Source organism: Orcinus orca, chromosome 16, assembly GCF_937001465.1.
Source record: "Orcinus orca chromosome 16, mOrcOrc1.1, whole genome shotgun sequence".
Lineage (NCBI taxonomy): Eukaryota > Metazoa > Chordata > Mammalia > Artiodactyla > Delphinidae > Orcinus > Orcinus orca.
Window position 1 is genome coordinate 6,510,816 of NC_064574.1, and position 17,762 is coordinate 6,528,577.

Here is a 17,762-nt window from a genome sequence, read left to right on the forward strand (position 1 = left end):
CATGCTAGCTTTACAATACTGGTTCTTACTTTTCCCTCTTCCATTTTCTCGACCAATTTGTATAAGAAGGAATTCTCTCTTTTTTAAAAAATTTATTTATTTATGTATATATTTTATTTTTGGCTGTGTTGGGTCTTCATTGCTGCACGCCGGCTTTCTCTAGTTGCGGCGAGCGAGGGCTACCCTTTGATGTGGTGCACGGGCTTCTCACTGCGGTGGCTTCTCTTGTTGTGGAGCACGGGCTCTAGGCGTGTGGACTTCAGTAGTTGTGGCACACGGGCTCAGTAGTTGTGGCTTGAGGGCTCTAGAGCGCAAGCTCAGTAGTTGTGGCACACGGGCTTAGTTGTTCCGCGGCATGTGGGATCTTCCCGGACCAGGTCTCGAACCTGTGTCCCCTGCATTGGCAGGCGGATTCTTAACCACTGTGCCACCAGGAAGTCCAGAAGGAATTATCTCTTGATAATATGGCAAATATACAGTATAAAACCATCTGGGTGTGGGGAAAGGCGTTTTATTTCAATTTGTTAGTGCATGTTGGGTGACTCAAATTTTCTATTTCCTTTTTTTTTTTTAACCAATCTTAGCATATTGTATTTTTCTAGAAATTTGCATACTACACATCCTGTTTTATGACACCTTTTTACTTAATACCATGTTTCCCTCTTGTCAAGAAGTATGGATTTATATGGCCCTTTGACACAGATGTGTAGCGCTTGGATACACCCTCTGTTTTTACCCGTCCCTCTCAGTAGATGGTTCGTTTTCAGTTTTTCTGTTCTAAACAGTGTGACTGTTGTTTGGGTTCTATCTCCGTGGTGAACAAACCACCTACAACGCAGTGGCTTAAACAACAATCATTTAATTGCTCAGGAATTCGGGCAGGGCTCAGCTGGGCAGTTTTTCTACTCTTGGTAGCGTCTGCTGTAGTCCCTGATGAAGCTGAGAGCTTGGCTGGGGCTGGAACACCCTGGATGGCATGTCTGCTGAGGGCTGGCTTGGCTTTTCTCTCTCTCCCCTCAGAGACCCCCCTCCTCCGCAGCCTCTGCCCCTTTCCCTTCCATGTCATCTCTCCCGCAGAAGAGTCAGGGTTGCCAGTGCAGTGGGCAGCAGAAGCAGATCTGCTAAGCCTCTTCCGTCTTCCTCCTGGACATGGCAGGGCCTCCCTGCCACTGAGTCCACGACAAGTCGGGTGGTCAGTGCAGACGTCAGAGGTGGAGCAGACCTCCCCGATTTATGAGAGAGCTGCATGTGGGGAGGGAGGGGAGGAATTGTTGACGGCCGTATTTGCAGAAAATCTCCCGACTGCGAACACCCGGAGACCCTTGTCTGGTGAGTGTTGGCGTCCAAGGCGAACGTTGTTTGAATGGGTGTGTGGTCTGTTGTTGCATGGATCTTGGGCAGTCATGTAATGACTGGGCCCAAGATAGATAAAGTTCCCCTCCCAGAATTTCCTACCGTCCAACAGGGAGTGTACACCGGCACTTACATGACTTGTAGTAATTATAGCGTTGCTCCAGGAGCCCTGGGAGTTTGTCACTAGGCTAGTCTTCAGTCGGCTTCCCCAGCTGCTGAAGAAGAGGGCGTTCTCTCCATTTTACACAGGAGGAAAGTGAGGCTCTGGAATGAGCTAGCTTGCCCTACTTGCCTTCTCTGTTCCCTGCTACCTGGACGTCATCCCCCCTCTGGTATTCTCTCTACTCCACACAATGTTGTGACAATAACATGCATCGTGCAGCATTGAACAGCCTCCTGGGTCTCTTGTCCCTTGGCCAGAGGGTGAGTTAAGGAGGTGATGGGGCTTAAGTACCAAGTCCTCAGGTCACGCTTCCGGCGCTGTATCCTGGTTCTGTCACTTAGAAGGTTTATCGATGTGGGCAGTGGGCTTCCCCTCTCTGAACCTCACTTCCCTCATCTATAAAATGGGAACAATAACCTGACTGTTGGAGATCAGGGAGCTGGTGCGTGGAAAGTACCTAGATTCTTAGCAGTGGGAAAGGGGAAGGAGTGCATTTAGGTTCCCCGGGGCTCCCACCCTGAGCCGTTCTGCCTCTGCTGTCACCTGGGCTCGTCAGGGAGGCCAGTATGTTCATGGTAAATAAAAACATCCCAAAGGGCTTGTTGGTTCCTCCCAGTTGTAAGAACCATTGTGTTCGAATAAGATGCTGGAGGTGGCAGCGAGGCATTCCCACTTTCCCAGCCGTCAGTCCGGACACGGCTGCTGGGTAATTGCTCCCTTGTCCCGTTCACACGGCCAACCTGGGGCTGGGCTTTCTGTCTCAAAGCAGAGTCTGTGTTAGCATCTCACTCCTCCCGCCTCGAAAGGGCTTTCCTGTCCCGATGCCTTCCACGAAGGTTTGGCTCTTCCCAGCAAGCCCGGAACGCACTGCGAACTAGGGCTCAGGAGAGGGAGTCCGCACACGCACACATGTTGATTCATGATGAGTCAACGCTCGCCTGTAACATCTGGCCCTCGGTGTCCTGGCTGTAACAAGAGAACGTGTAGTGCCGTTTGGCAAGGCGCTCACTGTTCAAAGGCCCAATTCCATTCCCTAAGTTGCTATTCATTGTTTGACTGTCAGTCAGGGCCTATCCAGATATCTGGTCACATCTTCTGGCAAATAATTTTCCAGCGAAGTTGCCACCCAGGTCTGTGACTTGTGCTGTGCTGCAGAGGCTTCCAACCGGGGCCCTGGGTGCCTGAGCGAGGGAGGGAGTTGTTTGGTTTCGGAGTGGTGCTTCTTCTCTCATCTGTTAATTATCTAGAGCAGCGAACGCGTGCGTTCACAGTCTTGGTAATCTCCACAGCCAGGAAAGCCATCAAGGCAGATTGGAGATGAAGACAGTGGAAATTCTTGTTTGGAAGTTTAAAATCTGTGTGGACGTGCCCCCAAGACAGTTCTGAAACTACCTCTGAAAAGGCACTGGGAAGAAGTAGAAGTAAACGGGTCATGAAAGATTGTCTCGTTATTTTAATTCAGTTTGGCCATGAAAGTGAGTGTCCTCAAAATATTCGGTGGCTCTAAAAAGACGTCCTTGCCCCTCTGATGTCTCTGTATTACAGAGGCAGCAAGTGTCCTGCAGTCACAAGGGACTGTGGTTTGGCTGGTCAAGAGACCATGCACTGTCTTGTAGTGTGGCTCCGTTCTGCCGGCCGTACGATCAGAAGTCGTATCTCGTTCACATGCGTGGCATAATATAATTCAGCATTTTCTGAATTGGGTTCCGGCGATTACTGATTATCACTTAAAAAGTGGGATTTTGGGGGGCGTGAGGTGGGGATAACCCCTGTTTCCATCTTGTGGTCCCGGTGATGTTGTCCATCACCGTGGAGTGCTCAGCCCTCCCGTGGCCAAGGGCGGGGCAGGGACTTGACGAGGCCAACTAGATCCTCTGCCCTCAGACGTTTGGATGGAGACAGTCAAAGAGGGAAATACAGCTCAAATTCATTCCCTCACTCCCCAAAGCTGTGCCTTGATGAGACAGCCCTGCACCCTCACACCTGTCTTGGCTCCTGTCTGCTTCTGAGCCTGCTTCTCCAACCTATGTAGACTTCTCTGAGTGACCTGTTAATCGCCCGGTGCATTTCCACTGGGTTCCGAGTGAAAGTACACTTGAGACACTGGGTAACATTGCCAGTTTGTTTTCTGCATGCATGCCTTCTCTGAGTCTCATACATTTTAATATGCTTGGTAAATGTCTAATGTGTTATGATGCAACAGAGACCTCACCAACTTGGAGGTCTGCAGACCACACAGGAAAGATGAAGAGGTGATCAGCCCTAGTTTTTAGGAGAGAGAGCGGGGGATGGGGTCAATAGGGAGATCGTGCCTCATCTCAAGGAGCGGGTATCTGCCGCTCGCTTCGGCCGAGGGCTTAGTGAGTTATATACGATGGGTTTAATTCGCCAAAGGCTCTGAAATGATGACAGCTACACTTGAGCAAAGGCAGCGTCCAGAAGACCTTCTCTTCTTGTATGGTTGCAAGCCTCCCAGGGGGCCCGGTGGGCTTCCAGTCCTGCCTCAGCTGTGTGCTAGCAGCGTAACCCTGCGCTAACATCTTTGCCTTTCTGAGCCTCGGTTCTGAGACCCGCACAGGGGTACAGTTAATATTACCCACCTCAGAGAGTTATTGTAGGAACTCGGTGACATGATCTGGGCAGGCAGTGCAACCCGGGGCTTGGCAGGTGGTAAGTGTTCAATCAGTAGTTGATACATCTGATAAGGTGTGAGCAGAGAAAATTCACCTTAATTCCCAGGAAAATTAGATCCCTCCAGGTACGACAGAGACTGTCAGTACCCTGGGGCAGGAGCTGGTTGGGTGCTGTTCATCATTGTACCCACAGCCTGGTAGAGTGTAGGAGCTCAGATATCCTAACTGACTATCGAAGGACTCAGAATATTTAAACTTTGAATCCTTATAATTAAAAGTGCAAAAGAGACATTAAGATATCTTACATACTAGAATTCTACTACCTAGGAATGTAAAAATCTATCCATCCATCCTTCTGTCCATCCATCCATCCATCCATCCATCCATCCATCTTCCATCTATCCATCCATCAATCTTCTATCCATCCATCAATCTTCTATCCGTCCATCAATCTTCCATCCATCCATCTCTCCATCCATCCATCTCTCCATCCATCCATCCATTTCCATCCATTCATCCTCCATCCACTACAAGGTCAATTGTGGTTTTACCCATTTTGCTACTACAAATCTGAGGAAGAGAGAATTAAAGGACTCCCTCTATTAATGATGTCAGTCTGCATGGGGGTCCACCTCCTAACACGTGGTGGGCTCATGAAGAAGTGGCACAGTGTGGAAATGAGGCGCGTTTGCACTGGTGCTCAGCTGCCTGGGCTCCAACCCCCAGGCTAGCAACTTCCCGGCTAAATGACCTTGGGCATGTCATGGTTTTACCATGGATTCATCGGAGATGATAGTACTCCCGCAGCTTAGGGTTGTGAGAACTGAATGAGAATGTGCGTACCACACTGGGGACAGCGCCTGGCAAGTGGTGAATAAGCCAACGAAAGGGGACTTCTGTTTCCTGAAACTTCTGGCATCATGGAGGCTGTGTAATTGCTGCCTTCCTGTGCTCTGTCTCATTGGCATCCCCCCTAATGAATCTGAAGGGCGCATCGGTCTCGTAGCGGTGCGTCTGTCTCCTGCACGTATCTCTTTACACCTCTTCTGCACTCTGTCTCCCCACCACGGCTGCTACCTGGGGGTCTCCATGGCTGGATCTTGGTCTGATGAACCCACTTGGGGGGACTGGCAGACCTCCTGCCAGCTCCCCTGCCTCACAAGGTCCTCCTGTCCATCAGTGGCTGGCTGGCTGACGGGGGTGGGGAACCGAACCATGACCTGCTGACCCGGAGCCTGTGTCTCTCTCTTCTCTTGCAGGGAGTCAGACCTGTTTCTGCTCGACAGCCGCACCCTCTGGGCCTCGGAGGAGGGCTGGCTGGTGTTCGACATCACGGCCACCAGCAACCACTGGGTGGTCAACCCACGGCACAACCTGGGCCTGCAGCTCTCAGTGGAGACTCTGGATGGTAAGTCCACGCCAGCACCCCAGCTCGTGCCAGTGCGGCCCGCAGCCGTGGACTCGAGGAGGATCTCGGCAGTCCACGTGCTCGTCTCCATCAGGACCAGGCTTCCCCTGCCCCCTCCCCCATCAGTACTTACTGTCCAGCTTTTTGATCCACAGTGAAAGCAGTCCCTACCTCTTTTGCATAAGATGATTACACAGTTGGCCAGAGCTGGGTTGGGTGAGGCCTCGTTGCTCACAGCAGCATGGGTGGCCTCCCCCTATTCGAAATGCAGACTCTCTGGCCCGTCCCAGGCCCGCGGCGTCAGAAGCTGCACTTCAGCTGAACCTCCGGGGATGCCCGAACGTAGAACGTGCTGATGCAGGCTCCCCAAACTCAGGACACAGGACATTCTGGGGTGTCCTGGGCATTGCTGGATGTTTAACAGTATCCCTGGCCTCTACCCACTAGATAGATAGATAGCCTCTTCCACTTGTGACACCCAAAAAATGTCTCCAGATGTTGCCAAGTGTCCCATGCGGGCACAGTTGCCCCAGTTAAGGACCACCACACTGATACGAGGCATTACCGTCTTCCAAGAGATTGAACGTGGTGCCGGGTCCCAGATACTTGGAGAATGCGCTGTCCGCCCGCCCTCCCCCAGCCCCTCACCCTCACCCTCACCCCACGCCCATCTTTTCTGAGAGGGGCAGACAGGAGAGCACGTGCGGGACTAGGGTGGGCCCGGCTGTGCCGATTTCTCCTTCCCCAAAGCGTATTTCTTATTAAGTGGGGATGCCTTTAGGGTGTGGGTAACTTCTTCCTTACACCAGTTCACAGAAGAATTATTTCAGAATAGGTACTACATGTGCCTGGTTCAAAATTCGAAAGTTACAGCCGTGTGCAACAGTGAGTAGTTTCCCTCTGACCTCCTTCCTCCAGCTGCTGAGTTCCACCCCGCAGCGGCAGCTATCTCCATGTTATTGGGTGTCTTTCTGATCGGAGATGCCTTCTGGGTATCTAAGCATTACGTATAGGTTCTGCTGTCCTTTTTTTCCTCCCACAAATGCTATCATAGTATATACAGTGTTCTTCACTTTACTTTTTTCACTGGACCACGTGTCTCGGAGGTTGGTCTTTTTTCCACTGTTACAGAACTTCCTTAGTCTTTAGAGGCTGTTGTGTTTTTGTATACATGTGGAGTGGATGCAGCTCTGCCGCTCACCCACTGTGTGACTTTTTGGACAACTTCGCTAACGTCCCAGAGCCTGCACTCCTCGCCTCCAACCCTTGGGTAATAAGAGATCCTGGGTTATTGGGTTGTTCTGAGAATGAGTGAGTTAATACAGGAAGAGTTTTAAAAATAATGCCCTAAGGTACAAAGGAATTCCCTGGGACTCTTGTGAAAATGCAGATTCTGTTTCAGCAGGTCTGGGACGGATGGGAGGCTGTGGTCCAAACAGCCCCCAAGTGATGCAGAGGCTGCTGGTCCCTGGACAGTGCTTTGAGTAGTGAGGGCTGAGAACAGGACCCGGCTCATAATACACATGCCCTAAATGAGAGGAGGAGTTGTTGTCGTTGTTTTTGTTGTTTTACTACCACCAAGAGTAACTCATCCAGTCCACCCGGGATGGACGTCTAGGGTTTTTCCATCTTCCGCTCCTATAAACAGGGCTGCAGTGGAGAACCTCAGCGCACGTGTCCTTGGACACTTTTGAGTAGGTGTAGGTCTAGGGACAATTCCTGAAAGTGGCATGTCTGTAGTTTTTTTTTTTTTTGATATTTTATTTATTTGTTTAGGCGGCACACAGGATCTTTTAGTTGCGGGACACAGGCTCTTCGTTATGGCACGCGTGTGGGATCTAATTCCCCGACCAGGGATCGAACCCGGGCCCTCTGCTTTGGGAGCGCGGAGTCTTACCCACTGGACCCCCAGGGAAGTCCCTGTTTGTAGTTTTGATCGGTATTGCCAATTTACCCTCTGGAGAGGTCTTTCCATTTGCGCCCCCACTGGCAATGCACGAGGGCACCCGTGTCCCCTTCTTTGTCGGGACAGCCTCTCAAATGTACCTGTCTTTGCTAATCCGATAGATGATGCGTGGGATCTTGTAGTTTTGCTTTGCTTTTCTCTCCTCTGTGCGAGGCTGAGCCCTTTCTCGAATACGCTGTTTGCAGTTTCCTCCCTGGGAACCTCTGTCTCCTCTGCCCATTGCTCGCATAGGGTGTTGGTCTTTTTCTACTTTATATTTTAGGGACATTTTGCCCTTTGTGATTTGAGCTGCAGATATTGTTCCAGCTTTTAGTTCTTCTTTTTACTGTGGTTAATGCTGGGTTTGGCCAAGTGGATTTGGAAAATGTAAATAAATTTTATAATTTTTTCCCCAGAATTATCCGCCTAAGGTCACATGCTGTGTGGGAGGGGGCCACAGAGTTTAGGACCACACTTGTCTTCTTTCCAGTCTGGTCTTCTTTCTACTGATGGTCTCCCCCAGGCTCCCCAGCCCCCCAAACCTTCCCCTTTTCATGCCCCTGACACTTTATAGTGAGGTCCTAGAAGATGCTGGAGTTTCCCATTGCTCTATACTGGGTTGGCAAACTATGCACGGTGGACCAAATTCAGCCTCCAGACTGTTTTTGGGTGCCTGTGAGCTAAGGATAGTTTTCAAATTTTTAAATGGCTAAGAAAAATTTTAAGAAGAAGAATATTTTGTGACACATAGAATTATAGGAAATTCACATTTTGGTGTCCATAAATAAAGTTGTATTAGTACACAGTCACACTTACTGGTTTACGTATCACCTGGCCCTGCTTTTGTGCTGCAGCAGCAGAGTTGAGAAGTTGTAACAGACGCTATGGCCCACAAAGCTGAAAATATTATTTTTAGAAATACTATTTACAGAAGGAGTTTGCAGCCCCTGCTGTATACTAGAGTTTCTCAAACTGTGTTCCGTGAAGAGTCATGATCAGTTAAGTGCAAGAAATGCTAGGTTGGATAAACTAAACGGGTTTCACTGCAGGACTTATCAGAGCCTTTATTTTGCTGATGTCCATTGTGAATCTCCTGATAGGGTATACAGCATAGAATTCCAAACTTATTTGGCGATAGAATCATTCAACTCTTGCTTGTCCTTGAAAGCCCCTGTGGAACACAGTGGAGATGAGGCACAAATGAAGCTAAGGGAGACTTGATTGACCTTTTCAGAGTGACCATTTCCCTGAACTTGTGGGTATTGGCTTGACCTGCCAACTTGATCCAGTGGGTCACGTGCTCCTTTATCCTGCCTGCCTTTCTGGCTCAGCGTGGCACAGGTTTGGTTTTTCTCTTAAGTGACACTCAACCCAGGCCTGCCATCCCCTTTCTCCCCCACAGTCAGGGCCTTTGTCCCCCTTTTGCCTCTAGCGTCTGCTCCCCCCCAGCCTGTGGCTGACGCTCAGTGTTTATTGACGTGGCACAGCCTGATAGTTACGTGGGCTTGGGCTCAGGAGCTGGCCAGACTCCCCAGGTTCAAGTCCCAGCTCTGCTGTTTCTAGCCACATGACGCAGGGTGAGTCATTTAATGTCCCTCATCTGGAAAATGGGGTTAATAATAGTTTCCACCTCCCAGGGTGGTTGCAAAGGATTAGATGAGCTCATGCAAGTGAAGAGCTTAATTGCTTAGCGTGTGGCAGCTGCTAAGCACAAAGTAAGTGCTTTCTGCCATAGTCTCATGTGATCCTCACCGTTACCAGCGGGGTAGATGCTATCATTAACATCCCCAAGGGACAGGTGACGAAACTGGGGCCCCTGAGAGGTGCTGAGGCCTGGGGACCCCTCTCCAGCCAGGGGGAGCGTAGCCTAGTGGCCGCAGGATGCTGCCTAGAGCCAGGGTAAGGCTTAGACACCATGCCCCAGACTTGAGGCCCCATCTCCTCCCCTCCTAAGTGGGGCCCTGGGGGCTGGGCATGGATGCCGCCGCCCTGAGACCCGGCCTGTCCAGGTGCTGTGCACGCCGACGCAGCAAGTTTAAGCTGGTTGCCTGGGTCAGGGAAGGATCACCCACCCAGACCGTCAGGGAGGAGGAAGGTATTCAATGGCCAACTGAGGGTATGAGTTTTTGCATCTTTGGGGGGATGAGATACAAAGCAAGTGAGCCCAGCATTTCTGAGACCACAGGCTCCTGGCTGGGAACTCGTTTCCCTCCATGGTGTTTCTCCCACGTGTTGTCCATCACAGTCCCCCTGGGTGGCACGTTGAGCATACAGATTCCCGGGCTCCACCCCCAGACCCACTGATGGCGATTCCCCAGGGATGGGCCCAAGAATCTGCCTTTTCTCACAGGCTCCTTCTAACCTGGGGTCTGGCCCAGTGATAACACTCCGCCCCATGTCTTGGGGTACCCTGTTTATAAGATGGTGCCTGGGCTGGCCAACTCCATTCAGCTCTAAACCCGGGTCAGAACCTTTTCACGTTGGGTGCCTACACAGGTGAAAGACCAGCAAGGCCTGCTGGGGAGTCCGTGGACTCTGGGATGCATTTGATGGGCAGGCTGATGCCCACATACTGTGTGCCAGCCCTGTGTTGCCTGTAGGGACAGCCTGGCCCCTGCCCTGGGACCACCTACTAGCATTAACATAAATCCTACAGCACCTGGAGAAGACGGGGTTTCAGGGCGTGGCACCCGTGCCCCGCTCCCAGTGCCCCATCTGGGAGGGGAGGAGATGGGGCACTGAGTCGGGGTGCAGCATCTTGCAGCCACTGGGCACCTGCCAGAATCCGGGGCCTCAGTTTCCCCACCTATACAATGGGCATGTTGATGACAGTAATTCGGACCAGCTTGCTTAGTGAGGCACAGACGTCACAGACCCTCTCTCCTGATGTTTGGTGCGGCGTGAGGTGAGCCCCGGCTCACCGGATCTCCACACGCTGCCTGAGACCACCCAGGAAGCGCGTGTCTGTCCCCTCTTCCTCCAGCTGCGGCCCTCCTGTTGGTCGCCCCTCGGAGCGGAGCGGTGCAGCTGAGGCCTCCACCAGCTGGTGAGCCTGTGTGGGGAGAAGCCCATAAACTCCCCGGGCACCTGGGGCTCGTCAGGAGCCCAGTAGGGAGCCTCGTCTCATCTCCGAGGACAGGACGCCGCGGGAAGGAGGGCTGGCGTCTGCTGTCTTTCCTTGTACAGAGGACAAGAGGAGAGGCAGCCCCTCCACCTCCCAAGCCACACAGGCTGCGCCCCCCTGAACCCCCAGGGCAGTGGGAGAGGGGAGAAGAGGCACCCTGAACAGAGGGGACCTGACACCAGTGTGGAGGGCTCGCCAGCTGGCAAGGGGGCTGTGTAGGCGGCGCTGGTGAGAGCTGCACCCTCGCTGCCGGCCAGGCCCCGTGCTCAGTTCCGGTCCGGGACCAGAGTGGGGGCATTCTGGCGGCTCCTGCACCGACTCCAGCGCCCGATAGCCTGACGCTCCGCGGGGCGGCCTCGTGTGATCTGGAACGGCTGGTCCAGCCTCCTGATGCCTTGTCCCTTCATCTGTTCCTCGGGCATAATTATGGCTGGGAGGAAGAAAAGAGTGAATTCATGTAAAAGTGCTGAGCCCTGGGCCGGCACCCTGTCCACGCTCGTGAGTGTTAGATATTATTATTGCTGTTATCGATGTGTTTAATTCTCACAGTGACCCTGCCCAGGTAGCACGTTTGTTGTGGCCAGCATCTTACAGATGAGGAGACAGAGGCTGAGAAGGCCAAGCAACTTGACTAAAGTTACTCTGCTCCCAGGGTGGACCTGGGCGTGGCTGCAGATTCTGACTCCAGACTTGCTCGTTGCAGGAAAGCCTTCGAGGAATGTGGTCACCAGCGGCCACACCTTGAGGGGCAGTGTGTAATTAACAGGCCCCTGCTGGGTGCACGGCTGGGCCATCCAGACAGAGAGCCTGGGACCCTATAGCATCCTGGTTTCTGCCTGGCTCTTCTCTCCACATCCCCTTTCCTGCGAAGAGAGTTTGAAAAAGGACCCGGAAGACAGTGGGCTTCCCACAGGGCTAACTGGAGGAGGCAGCGTCACAGAAGTGGCCGGGGGGTCCTCCCTGCATTCAAAAATGTTAAACTTGGTTTATGACCGTCTTGATATAACGATGAATATAATCCTGGCTGGATTAAAAATGAAAACATTTTCTCCAACACTAAAAAGTTCATGTTTTTTCTTCTGATTTAAAGAGACACGATAACGTTTTCCCAGGTCCCTAAAAGTGCTGTGGGTCTGGCCGTGGTGCCTGACGGATCCCAGCCTGCAGAGCAATGCTGAACCCTCCCAGCCCCCGCACCTGGTGGTCAGAACCGGCTTCCTACCGTCAAGAGCCTTTTGCCCATGTTGAAAGCACTCAACAAACATTCACTCAACAAACATTCACTCAACAAACATTTGTGTAGAGCTATGATGGACCTGGGACTGTTGCAGGCACCGGGGCTACGGCTTGGATAGGACAAGGCTTGTGCTCACATTCTCATAGGAAGAGGCAGACCGTGAAGGGACCATATGCTGAAGGTCAGGGATGAGGCCGTGAAGACAAGTTCTGAGGTTCCGAGGATGGCTCCGGAGGGCTTCCTGCACACTGTGCTCCTAGTGCCGCTGTCCGTCCCAAAGTGGCGGGGAGGTGAAGACTGCTTTGGGCTGGAGACTCCATTGTCTTTGCAGATACAGAAGCACCTAGTCCTTTGTTCCCAAGGCGAGGACTCCAACATCTTGTCCTCGTTGACAGGGTCCCCCTCCTCTCCCTTGTCCACAGAAGAAATCACTTGACGGCTCAGGAGGCCCGCGGTGTCGATCAGCCCTGGCTCTCTGACCCAAGAAGACGACCTGGGGGCCTCGCTTCCCCCCTCACACTCCCTTGCTGGGGGCCTCCAGCCGCTGCTCGACACCCCCGGAGCTCCAAGACCAGGAGGGCCCCTTCTTCTCCCTCCAGAAGGGCAGATACAGGCACATCCTGGACGTCTGCATGCAAAGAGGGCCTCGGGCTTCTCTCCGGGGCCCGCGAGAGCACATATCACTGTTCTTGATCATCCCAGATGGGATCAGATGGGATTGTGAGGCATTTAAAGGATTGAGGGCGTATGCCGTGCAAGCGTGATGCCGGCCGCGGCAGCTGAGGACGGGACCGGGGGCGAGCCTTCGCCCGCGGAGGCTGCGGAGACTAAGCTCCATAAAGCCGAGGTTGGCGAGCGATCCCGCCCACGGCACAGCTGGCTCCCAGGTGCCTTTGCCCTTGCGGTTGCTTCACATCCTGTTCGTCCAGAAGCCGAAGCAAGAGAGCAGAGAAGAGGCCCTGGTGACCCAGAGGCTGGGATGGGACCTTCCAGGGCCGGTGGGCAGTGGCGGCTGTGGTGGCCTTGGGTAACTGGGCCAGGCGGATGTCACAAGTATTAACTGCGTTCTCACTTGTCACTCAGGCCTCGGTCCATCAGGAGAAGTGGCTGGAATTAATGCGTTTTGCACAATTAAGGAGGAACATTCTTATGCCGTGGGCCTCCTAGGGGCACCCGATGGCTCTAGCCCTGGAAAACACAGAGACCACAAGAAAACCAAGATGCCACCCTCTCCTGGGCGAGTTACATCCCCTCCTTCCCTAAGAGGCCCCATTTGTGCTCCCTGGCTGCTCCGGGGCTCTTCTGGACTGGGCATGCTCTTTCTGCCCGGGCCACCCAGGCCTGCCAGTGGTGGCCCGATGCACTGGCTCGACCCTGTCCTCAGCTCAACTTCCCAGAGTCCTGTCTCCACACCCCTGCCCACCTGGTTCGCCTCTGGGAAGGGCCTCCCCTCAGAGCCTCGGTGGATCCTTCCTACCCCTGGAGGCCCCCGTAGGCTGCCCACATCCATGCCTGGGCAATCTCTCCTTTCTGCATTTCCATCCACCTTCCCTCGGCAAAGGTTTGGGGGTCAAGTTCGTAGCCTCGAGCCAGCTTTCCCCGTCTGTAAATGTGGGGCCAGTAGTCCTGCCCGAGAGCAGTGCAGGGGGTGGGCTCCGCACAGTGCCTGGTACAGAGCACACACTCAGTAATCTTCGCTGTGAACCAACAACGGGCAGAACCCTCTCTGCAAGGAATACGTTCATTGGCAAATAATAGATAGTAAAGGCATCTTATCTCATCGGGACACTTTATGGCTTTCTTTACAAGTCTAGAATTCAGTGGATCTGGGGCTGGTTAGAGCAGAGGTCAGCAAACGCCTTCTCTAAAGTGCCACATAGTAAAGGCTTTAGCTTCGCGGGTCAGACACTCTCTGGCCAGGTTCCTCATCTCGACCGTTAAAGCGGACAGTACATATGTGCACGGGTGTTCAAAGCTCTGTTGCAGTAAAGCTTCTTTGTTAACTTTTTATCTTATATTGGAGTATAGTTGATTAACAATGTTGTGTTGGTGTCAGGTGTACAGCAGAGTGATTCAGTTATATACATAACATGTATCTATTCTTTTTCAAATTCTTTTCCCATTTAGGTTGTTACATAATATTGAGCAGAGTTCCCCGTGTTACGCAGTAGGTCCTTGTTGGTTATCTGTTTTCAATACAGCAGTGTGTACATGTCAATCCCAAACTCCCTAACCATCCCTCCCCCGCCCCACCCCATAACTGTAAGTTCATTCTCTAAGTCTGTGAGTCTGTTTCTATTTTGTAAATAAGTTCATTTGTATCTTCTTCTTCTTTTTCTTTTTTGATTCCGCATATTTCTCTTTCTCTGGAGAGAAAGAGAAATGTCCAATAAAACTTTATTTGCAAAAGCAGGCGGTGGGCTGGATTTGGCCCACGGGCTGTTGTTATCAACGCCTGGTTGGAGTGTGAACAGCAGGCAGGGCTTCTCCCCCGGCCCCCGTCTTGCGTGTCTGGAGACTCACCTTAGCGCCGCTGGCAGGTGGCTGTCTCCACGTGCCCAAGCCTAGAGGAGGGGAGCAGGGGCCAGATGAAGGCTGTTCTCTGCCTCTTTAGGAGGAGGCTGCAGCACCCATCCTAGAAGGAGCGGCACAGGAGGCTGGGAAGGGTCTCCTTTGCAGCCTGCTTCGGTGGAGGAGGGCCAGGCAGGACGGGGCTGGGCACGGTGGCGGGCGCGCTCCTGGGGTCGGACCTTCCCGGCTCAGCTCTGCAGCCTCCCCGGTCTCTCCAGATGGCAGGCGGGTTGATTCCAGCACCGACGGACACCTCGAGTGTGCGAAGACTGTGGGGAATAGGCCACACCAAGGATTTCACCTCTGCTTCACGTCACAGAAATGAAAGGGTAGGTCCACACAGAAACCTGTACGGGAACGTCTGTCATGATGTTCATGCTTACGCACACTGGAAGCAGCCCGGGTGTCCTTCGGCAGGTGACTGGGTCACCAAACTTCGTGCATCCACACTGTGGACCATGAAACATGCAGCACCGCGAGTGAATCCCAAAGACACGCGGGTTGAAATAAGCCGACGAAAAAGACTGTGCGTCCATGTATATGAAATGTCTAGAAAATGCGAAGCTGTAGGGATTAGAACAGGTCAGTCGTTGAGAGTCTGGGAGTCGGGGAGGGGGTGACTGAGAAAGCAGGGTTTTTCCCCCTCGGCACTGTCGGCGTGCTCTGTGTGTGTGTCGGGACGGGGTACGTCCTGTACACTGTACGATGTTTAGCAGCATCTCTGGCCTCCACCCGCTTGATGCCAGTAGCACCCCTGCCCCAAGTTGCGAAAACCAAAAATGTCTCCAGACGTTGCCAGTGTCCCCTGGGGTGGAGGTGGGGGCGGGCTCACCCCTGGTTGGATGCACTGAGGTAAAGCAGCACGAGCGAGTTCTTTGGGACGCAGGAGCTTCTCTGTATCCTGAGAGAAGTGGTGCTAACATGAACCTACGCACGCATTAAAACGGACAGATCTGGACACCAAATAAAAGTCCATTTCACTAGATGTTAATTTGAAAACTAAGATTTAAGAAAAGCCAGAAAACAGGAACAGAAGCAAAGCACTCACTCTGCTAGAGGCAAAGCCATGAATCCTAAGGATGAAGAAATCAGCAGAGTCGTTACCTGCTTGTTGGGTGGGCCAGAGACCCCATCATGGTTGCTACAGTGTAGCAGGGTCAGTTACCATCACAGGCCAGGAAAGGCTTTCTGTCCTGACTTAAGGGGCACCTCTTGGCAGATAAAATACAGATGCACGCTTAAATTTGAATGTCAGATAAACAACAAATAATTGCTTAATATAAGTTTGTCCCACGTATTGCAAATGTTATTCATTTATCTGAAATTCAAACTTAACTGGGCATCCGGTATTTTTATTTGCAAAATCGGATAATCCCATCCTTGGGCAAACCTTCAGGGTTTTTTTAACCTATTAATCCTTGTCTAGAATATAAATCTTTTTCGAAGATACAGACCTCTGTTCAAATATTATGCGTATCTTTTCTTCCTGCCTAGATGAATGAATTCACCCACCTCAGCCCCTCTGCCTGATACGTTTGGCCTGGCTCCCTATTCAGTGTGGCTTGCTCAGGAGGTTTAAATACAAATAATCAAAACAAATACTTGCAAGTGCTAAGTGAAGCCTTTATATTGTAACAGCATAAAATGAAAAGGAATTCCTCTCTCAGCTAACCCACACGTCTTCTCTCCCAGTGTAACCTTTCTCTGCCCTTTGTGGGAGTATTAAAACAGAAATAAACTTTCTGTATATACATATCCACATCTGTTGGTATACGCTTCAAATTTCTTTTCTCCCACGTGGAATCACACTGTATCATGTTCTGCCCCTCACTTGGCAGCCCTCCCTTCTGTCCGTCCCACAAGAGCCTGGACCTGTCTTGTCCCCGTGGTAACCCCCAGGGCGCAGAGCTTTGCTGGGCCCGGGGCGTGTGAGCCAGGAATATTCGTAAATCGATGAGTGAATTGTTTAGGTGGCTGGGTGGTACTTCATGCCCGCACCCCCTCATTTAATTATCCTGTCGTAACGAAGCACCACATTGTCTGTGGGTTGCGCAGCGAAAACCTTGACCACAGTAACCGTATCTTCGCATGTCTCTGCTGCCTGCCTTACTTCAGGAAGGGTTTATGTAACACCTGGCTCTCGACCTGGGACGTTTTGCCTCCCAGGGACACTTGGCAAGGTCGGGAAACATTTTGGGGATGCATTTTGGGGAGCAGCCAGGGACGCTGCTGCACATCCTACAGTGCCCACGACGGCACCCCAGACGATCATCAACCCAAACGCCCGGTGCCCGGTGGAGAGGCCGGCTGTGTTTGCGATCGCCTGCTTGGCGAATGTGCTTTGGGCCCCATCTTAGAGCTCTCACCTGTGCAGGGACGGTGGGTGAAGGGGACCATCCCTGCCCTGAGTTGCTGAGCCTTTGGAGGAAGGCGACGTGTGTGCAGGGCCCCGAGAGGCCGCCCTGAGCATTACGGGGGTCCAGAGGAGGGCGTGGTGGGATGGGGCTGGTTTCTGGACCTCCACATGGCTTCCTCTCTCCCCACCCTATCTGTTCGCCACACACCAGTCCCAGGGGGCCTCTCATCACAGAACTCTGGCCACGTCCCCCTGCCAGACCTAGAACATGAACCGAGGCCCAGCGTGACCCGGCCCCTGACCGGTGCCCCCTTGCCCCTGAGCGCATCTCCCTCTCTGGTCAGCCCCTGGGGGCTGTCACCCTGCACCTGGCACGGTGCCTGGCACACAGAGGGGGCTTCATGAATCGTTGTTGACTGAACTGCTAAATGGATAAACAAGTTGTTTGTTCAAGCCTGGGACGGAAGAGGATGAGGCAAAGGGATTTCCAGACGCGAGGCCCCTCTGCAGCCACAAGACACGAGATCAACATGTGTTTCATTGACGAGGGAAGATGCCCACAGTACGTTGCCCCCAACCCAGGTTTATGTGAATCAGCAGGGACACACATCTCAGTTATGAGGAATTGCACACACGTGTTTCCGTGTGTCTATACGTGCATGACGGGAATGGCTTCACGGGTGTGTGACCCGCACAGGACCCTGTACTAGGACCCCATGCTGGGTTTGATGCTCTGCTGTCTCCGTCTTGCGATTTTTAATAACATTAGGTCAAGGGGTCCTGCATTTCCACTTTGCGCTGGGACCCGCAGATGCTGCAGCCAGTCCTGGTGCCCGGGGATGGCTGGGAGGTCAGTGCATCTTCTAGAACCCCAAATGGGCTGTGAACAGCAGGGCCCACTCTCTTCTCTGCAGTTTGCTCCGGTTGCAGACACCAGGCAGAGTTTTTATAACCCCACCCCAAGAGGAAGCC

At 52.6% G+C, this 17,762-nt stretch overlaps 1 protein-coding gene across 4 annotated transcripts in view; it reads left to right on the forward strand.

Annotated features, from left to right (window-relative positions):
* BMP7 (bone morphogenetic protein 7) overlaps positions 1–17,762 on the forward strand; it is a 90,457-nt gene that overhangs the window by 55,975 nt on the left and 16,720 nt on the right. For all 4 annotated transcript variants that reach the window (XM_033410402.2, XM_033410400.2, XM_012537627.3 and 1 more), the window contains exon 3: positions 5,409–5,557. In XM_033410402.2, the coding sequence (XP_033266293.2) occupies positions 5,409–5,557 (149 nt within the window). The remainder of the gene's footprint in view (positions 1–5,408; positions 5,558–17,762) is intronic.